The 7,500-nt window shown below is 38.7% G+C and overlaps 1 protein-coding gene across 2 annotated transcripts in view; it reads right to left on the bottom strand.

The window, feature by feature from the left end:
- The window catches only part of LOC125038955 (golgin-45-like), an 8,990-nt gene that overhangs the window by 648 nt on the left and 842 nt on the right, over window positions 1-7,500 (bottom strand). The window contains exons 2-9 of one of the 2 annotated variants that reach the window (XM_047632659.1): window positions 7,267-7,315; window positions 6,316-6,971; window positions 5,778-5,933; window positions 4,987-5,186; window positions 4,430-4,558; window positions 4,012-4,234; window positions 3,452-3,481; window positions 1-910 (exon numbers count right to left, since the gene is read on the bottom strand). The exon at window positions 1-910 is cut by the window's left edge and continues 648 nt beyond it. In XM_047632659.1, coding sequence (XP_047488615.1) covers window positions 746-910; window positions 3,452-3,481; window positions 4,012-4,234; window positions 4,430-4,558; window positions 4,987-5,186; window positions 5,778-5,933; window positions 6,316-6,971; window positions 7,267-7,303 — 1,596 coding nt within the window. In that variant the 5' untranslated portion in view covers window positions 7,304-7,315 and the 3' untranslated portion in view covers window positions 1-745. The remainder of the gene's footprint in view (window positions 911-3,451; window positions 3,482-4,011; window positions 4,235-4,429; window positions 4,559-4,986; window positions 5,187-5,777; window positions 5,934-6,315; window positions 6,972-7,266; window positions 7,316-7,500) is intronic. The other variant, XM_047632660.1, reaches the window with a different exon arrangement.

The following is a 7,500-nucleotide window of genomic DNA, read 5'->3' as shown; positions in this document are numbered from 1 at the left end:
CTGTGTGCACCTCTACCGAAAGGTGATCTATGCAACACACAGTAACAACAATGCATTGAAAAGAATAACATATGATATTCTTTCCCTCCCTTCTTCCTTCCCATCAAAAAAACAAAAACAAAAAAAACCTGTATAAGAAAGATTTTCGTATTACAACCTAAAAATAAACCTCATTATCATTTCCACTACATAAGTATTGACACTGTAATAAATAAATCCAACACTATTTGTTTATCATAAAAATGGGAAAGAGAGACAGAAAGAGAGCAAGGAAATAAAAAATACATATAAAAATACAATCCATAATATCATTATCTTTCTTTCTCTCTCTCCCTCTCTCTCTCTCTTTCTCTTTCTTCTTCGTCACTTAAAATAATTTCTCTGTTTTCCATCGTCTACATTATCACAGAGGCACACAATAAACATTCTTTCTTGCCCCTATACCTTCCTCCCCCAAAAGAAAACTAATAAATGGAAAATCTTAGCATGTGCTTCCCTTCCCCTTAAGAAGAAGAAGAAGAAGAAGAAGAAGAAGAAGAAGAGAAAAAAAAAAAAAAATGAGGTATAAAAAAAGAAAGAGAGAAAAATCTTGTAGAAGAAGAAGAAAAAGAAGAAAAAGAAAAAGACGAAAAAATAAAAATCTCTACATAACATTCTGTTTCCATCAAACCGTCATAAAAGAGAGATGAAAAATGAACTAAACTAAACTGAAACATGAAAGAAGAAACTAAGCGAAATAAATAAATCAGACAACTTTGATTTCCCCATTGCAGTGGGCGCAGCAGTTGACGGTGACATGTTCGTAACGTGTATTGGGGTGGAACCGGTGCATCATGGCATTTCGTCCCGGGGAGACAGTGCTGCATCCTTCACAAGTAGCCCGTCCGTCCTTGTTTCGCCAGCCCAGGACCTAGTTGGAAAGGGGGAGGGGGGAGACAAGGTCGTAAGGTTGTGAGTAAGGGTTGGTGAGCAGAGGGAAGGAAGGGGGAAAAGAGAGATACAAAAATACTGTTAGATATACAGTATAAGATGACATGTGTATTTAACATCAAGGTAAAGAATCATAAGGAGGACTGAGTAAATCAAAGAAGTAAAAAGTTATAAATTTGCAAAAAATAAACTGCCAAAATCAAAGAACTCAAAAAAAATAAAATAAAAAAATTAAAGAAGAAGAACAGAGATGTAGGTTTTACAAAAGATTCCTCCAAAAAGGACCAAACAATCAAACACCCATGACCTTTCTCCCACAGCATTCCTGTTTTAGATGGACAAGCTTGCAAACAAACAAGTCTCCCAGTTGCTCGGGAAGTGGTTGTGTTTAGCTGAAGGAAAGATATAAGATCTTGCATTCCGTTCTAGGAGAAATGAAGACCACAGTCCAAAGCCAAGGAAGAGTTTGCCAATTGGAAAAAAAACAACTAAAAGTGAAGTATGAGATACCTATAATATATGGCAACTAACACACTAGAAATTCCTAATGTGCTAAACATCACCCTCAGCCTTTCAAACTATTTGAATCGTAAACAATGAAAGTCTGATGAAGATGACTGAACATTGGAAAACCTATTTTCAGCTGTTTTCTTCTTTGACATGATGAAATGAGCATCTTGCCGTATCACCGTAACAGAAATGGGAAAAGCTCTTTATCAATCAGCTTCTGTTTTGTTTCTTATGTATATGTATGCCAGAGATCCTTTTATTTTATAGTGATATACTGAACATGGAAAATCTCTAAGATCAATGAATGTGTGAAATCATACACTGTACTTTTAAACAGCTGCAACAGCTAGGTAGATATGAAGTATTGATTTCTAATATGATCTCATATGTATGACATTATGTGCATTTTGCAACAGGGTAATTAGTTTACAGCATATTGACTACATGATGATTAATCTATTACATTTATCCAACATATAAAATAAAGCAAAGAGATATAACAGTATTAGATCAATACAGTTATAAATAACTGTTATAGTATTATTATATACAGAGGAAAACTTCACTTTTCAAAAATTTCTTCCATGTCTGTCAATTATTTAAGAGGGACTGACCGAAAAGGTAGAAAAAACTGTGCAGAGAGGACCAAGAGTATGTAAAGAAAAAATAAGAAAAGAGGAGGAAGATAAAATGAAAAAGACGACAGAATTACAGTGTAATCACAATGACAAAATCCCTTGCCAAGTTTAGTATTTACAAAGACCATTTCATGGATTATTTAGCTACGTGAAATGCTGCGCTCCCTTCCATTACTAATTATCTGTAAGAGAAAGCTTAAGAGTGAAAGCCTAAAATACAGCTTCTTAGGAGCAAGAGAATTCTAAGAACCTTTATAAGGATTCAACCATACAGAAAGGTTTGAGATCTGTAATGAGCGGCACAATGCAAATAGTAATCCACATGGTTAATGTACCAGGATAGCATTCATCCCTCCAATGCTTCCTGAAGGATTTACGCCTCATTTTCTCAGCAACCATCAGTCTGTTTTAGATACCACCTCTCCAAATCAGTTTAACAAAAACGTTGGCTATGCAAAACATACTTTTACGCATGGCCCAGTATATTAAGTGCATTTCATCAACAGCATTTTCAAGATATTAACCACGATGCACAGAAGCCGAGATAATATTTACGCAACTACAAAAGAAGAAAGAAAAAAATATACAGCACATCCTCATCTCTATTCCTACAGCCTCTCAAAATATATTAGCGACAGCCACTATGATGCCCAACGGCAGTATTTCTCTTCTCTCCCATCTCTCTTTCACCCATTTCCTCTCTGTTTTCCTCTTCTCTCTCTTTCTCTATCTCAGTGTACTTCTCTGTCTTGATGTTCCTCTCTAACATGGTGTACCTTTCTATCCCAGTGCATCTCTGTCCTGATGTATCTCTCATACCTCAGTCTACTTCTCTATCTCATGCTACCTCGGCATATCTTTCTATCTCGGTGTACCTCTCTACCTAAGTGTATTTCTCTGTCTAGATGTTCCTCCATGTCTCAGTCTATCTGCGTCTCTTGTTCTTTGTTTTGTAACTCATTCTCTCTCAACTAGAGGAGAGAAGGAAAGGGAGAGGTGAGAGGATAGAAGGGAGATGGGGGGAATGGGGGTGTATATGCTTCTTCCCCCTGCGAGAGATCATCTCACGACCAGCATCACTAAGCAAATTTAGAGACATTCCTCAAGCTGCTGTTTACATAATTGTTACATTCCAGATCTTTACCGACACGGTTGTAACTATCGGCAATACCAATACACTTTTAAAAGAGAGAAGAAGCGCAAAGAAACATTCGCTTTTTAGAGGCAGAAGCATCAACCATCGTAAAAAAAACAGAGGGGTTCAAGTCAGCTACCCTCCCTCTATGGCACACTGTGAAAGCATCTCATCCTAAAAGGGCAAACGGTATTTAAGATTCCTTGGGATAAAAAAATGAGAATTCCTTGCTACTCACAAATGGCTTCTTGATTTTCTTCCCACAAGCCTGAAATATTGAAAATGATATGGCTTAAAGAAAAAAAAGAAAGAAAAAGAAAGGGAAAATGACAAATATAGAGCCCAGGAGATTTTTGGAATGAATGAACTACCTTGTGGAACCATTTTTTCTTTTTTCTTCTTCATATTAAGGAATGAAGTTTAGGTAACTGTAAATAAAAGAAGGATTAATAAAAATACAAAAATCCTGCACTGTAATAATCCAAAATTATGAACCCCGAGGAAATAGATAAAAAACAAACACATAAGAAGACAAACCGACACATACAAATAAAGCACATATAGCGTGTACACACACACACACACACACACACACACACACACACACACACACACACACACACACACACACACACACAGACACAAGCTCGCTCACTCGCTCTCTCTCTCTGTCTCACCTAAAATAATTAAAAATAAACCAAATAAATAACTGAATAAAAAATATTTAAATATACTAAATAAATAATAATCCATTCAATATCTAACATGAAACATATCAGACACAAGATTTGCAATTACCTGCCGCGCCATCTTCTCGCCAGGAGTCAGCGTCTCAAGGCCCTCCACTGAAAGCCCGCAGCCCACAGCCCTCCCTAGGTCGCCAAGGAGCCGATCCCGAACCGTCTCTGCAAGCACGTCCCCGTCCACAGCCAGTGTCACGAGATCGGCTGAGGTGAGCGAAACAACACCGCCAGACTGTGCTGCAAGGGGGTCGAATGCATCGCGAAGTTGTTTGTTCATCCTGGAGGAAGAAGAGTGGGCAACTTCAATCCAGGTTGTTTAATTAAGATTAAATAATTATTCAACTATGGTATGTTTCCAAATTGAAAAGAAGGAATCTTGTACCCATAATAATAAGAGTGGAAACAGGAATCAAACCAACTAACAACAACAACAGCAATAACGAAAGTCATTGCATCATCAAGCCAAAACTTGCCTATACATGTTCAGGACATGTTGCCTCGCCATGTCGTGTTCGTCCATCATCACGTGAAGGGCTTCCTCCGCCTCGTCGATGTGTCGCATGAGAGCAGCCTTCCACCCTGCCAACTCGTCTACCAACATGCTATAACGAGACAGAGAGAGAGAGTTCTTGAGGCTCTGTGATTATGACTCTGCAATCTTGTTTGAGATCTTGGGTAAATGAGTCCTTAACATATTTGTTTGAAAGTGGTGTTAAATGTTTATCAAATATATTGGAATGAAGAAAGCGGGCAGTAAAAGATCATTAAAAGAAAAATGAGGAAGAGGGGGAGGGAAATGAGGAAAAGGAGGAAAAGGATAAAATAGGGAAAGACAAGGCAGAGCAAGAGTAGGAGGAGGCAGCTACAAGAAAGAAGAGAAGAATGAGGACATGGATGAAGAGAAATATGACGAGAAAAAGGGAAAAAGAAACAGGAAAAAACAAATATCATTCCACTCTACATTCAGCATAACCAGCTCTCTTAACATCACAGTTTTGCACCTGGTTCACCCCATCCTCACAAGCCTCACCTGCTCCCGAGGAACTTAGACCGCCACACATCGCACTGAATCTCCATCCGTTCCTTCTCCTCGTAATCACGGTCAACCCTCTCCGAGTACCGCCGAATCATGGTGGCCATCCGCGCCTTGTCTTCAGTGAGGACCTGCACTTGACCCTGTACATCTTCTCCCACAGAGGCCACTAAGAGTTTCTTGAGTTCTGTATTAACCTGTTGGGAAGGATGGGGATGAGTGGGTTGGAGATTGTGTAAAATCAATGCTTTTTTTTTTTTTTACTCAACTACATTGCTTTTGTTAGTACGATATTTGAGATGATGATATATGAACTCCAAGACAATGGGTTGGTCATATTGGATTTTTTTTTCTTTTTTTTAATGTAAGAGGATGTACTGGTTTTGTTTGTGGAGATGATAGGTTCAAGTTTCAAAGGGCTAAATGCTTTCTTGCTTACTCTATTTTTTTTTCAAGTCTGAATACAAAGATAAAATAAGTATCCCTAGCAGAAAATATGAATTTCTTTTACCTATTTTTTATTCAATTTAATTGTAGAAATTGAATAAAAGGTGATGGTTATGCTTTCATTCACATTTTCTTATCTTTTACCACTGTAACCACAATAATTTTGCAGGAAAACTCTAACAGACCTGACTTTTAAGGCAAAAGATATAATTGTTCATTAGCTACCGACTGTCACCCAGGATTATGTTCTATCATTACCATATATCAAGATCTATCACATATAATTAGCACTTTTCTCTGAGTAAAGACAGGGAGGGGAGGGGGGGTGGAGGGATTGGTACCTGAGACTGAATCTTCAACTGACTCTCCAAATTAGTCTTGTCCTTCTTCATTTGGCTAAATTGCTCCTCCATGCTTTTCTTCTCCTCGATGAGCACCTTGGTCTGTTTCTCCCAAGATGCTCTCTCGCGCTCGAAGTCCTTGACCATGATGTTTAGCTGCAAGGTATGGGAGTGATTTCATGAATTGAACTTTCTCCCTTTTCTCTTATATAAATATAAGTTTCCATTCCTTTGCATGGAATGGAAAAGGAATAGGAAGAGAAAGAGGTGGAGGAGAAAGAGAAGGATGAAAGGAAAGAGGAGAAAGAAAAGGAACGAACTGAAGTTACATAAAGTTATCATTTTTTACTATTTTCCCTTTATGTAGAGAGCTCAATATAAAAAGTAAATAAAACACTTTATTCCCAATCCCGTGTTGAAAGACCTTATATTCTAGGACATTAGTGTACATAAATGAAGAATAGTTAATAAAACTATGAGTACATATATTACACAGATTCATGAAAAAATGCCTCAAGATAAAAAAACATTTACTGACCTTCTCTGTGGTCTTCTGTTCATCACCTACTGGCTCTGCTTTAGGGTCACTGTACTTATCCTCTGACACCACTGGAACAGACTTCCCTGCTGCTGCTTGCTGCACAACTTTTGTCTTCTTTTTGGTGAAAATTGGCTTCACGCAGCCTTTGTAGGGCTCATACGGCACAAACTTCGGTTCCTTGCGCTTATGAGTGTAGAGGCTTGTGGATCCTTCTCTGGCAGCAGCGGAAAGTGCTGCGGCAACTCCTCCTCTTGGAGAGCAAGGGAGCACTGGAATCATGCGCTTGCTTTGCATGTCCTTTGGGGGAGTGTTGAGAAGGTGGGTGTCTGGGGTGGACATCACAGATACCTTCGTCAGCTTATGGGCGATGTCAGCCACCTCGGGCAGGTATTTCTCGGATCCCTGCTTCCTAGGTCCTCCACCCTCTTTCTTAGCCCCTAGACTCAACTTTGGTTCTGATTTGGTTTTCCGGTCTAGGGGCTTTCCCTCTGTTTTAGCCTTCTCCTCAGCAATGTGTGGTGTGGGTTTCTGATTCCCTGGCTCTGTACTGATAGAACTTCCCGTTTCACAGGCAAGAGAAGGCGGGGCATCCACCTGCTCCTGGCCATCTCCTTGGGACCTCTTGCCGGCAGCAACTCTGTGGAGGGTCACACCTGGAGAATGGAGAATGAGCCTTGTTTAGAAATGTGTCATTCATACATGACTTTGATGCAAGAGAGACAGAGAGACAGACAGAGAGAGAGAGAGAGAGAGAGAGAGAGAGAGAGAGAGAGAGAGAGAGAGAGAGAGAGAGAGAGAGAGAGAGAGAGAGAGAGAGAGAGAGAGAGAGAGAGGGAGTGATATAATAAAATAACTTTGGAAGCTATTGAAAAAAAAAAAAAATAATAATAAAAAAAAAAATAATAATAAAATCAAACATCATTTTCATCACATGACAAGCCACATTACCTTGTACTGGATATCTAATAGCACCTGAAGGTTTCATTGTTACTACAGTCTGTAAAAGAAAAATAATAATAATAAAATGAATGCACAAACAAGATATGAAAACAAACAGAATAAAATGTAAAAGTTGAATTTCTGTCTCATTATACAGTGAATCTCTGCCATAAGTTTTACATATATATAACTGTATGTGTTACAGATACAAGAGTTAAAACTTCCCACACTGGTAGTGCTGAG

Source organism: Penaeus chinensis, chromosome 26 (genome assembly GCF_019202785.1).
Source record: "Penaeus chinensis breed Huanghai No. 1 chromosome 26, ASM1920278v2, whole genome shotgun sequence".
Lineage (NCBI taxonomy): Eukaryota > Metazoa > Arthropoda > Malacostraca > Decapoda > Penaeidae > Penaeus > Penaeus chinensis.
The sequence above is the reverse complement of the archived record's forward strand: the minus strand, read 5'-3'. Positions and strand labels throughout refer to the sequence as shown.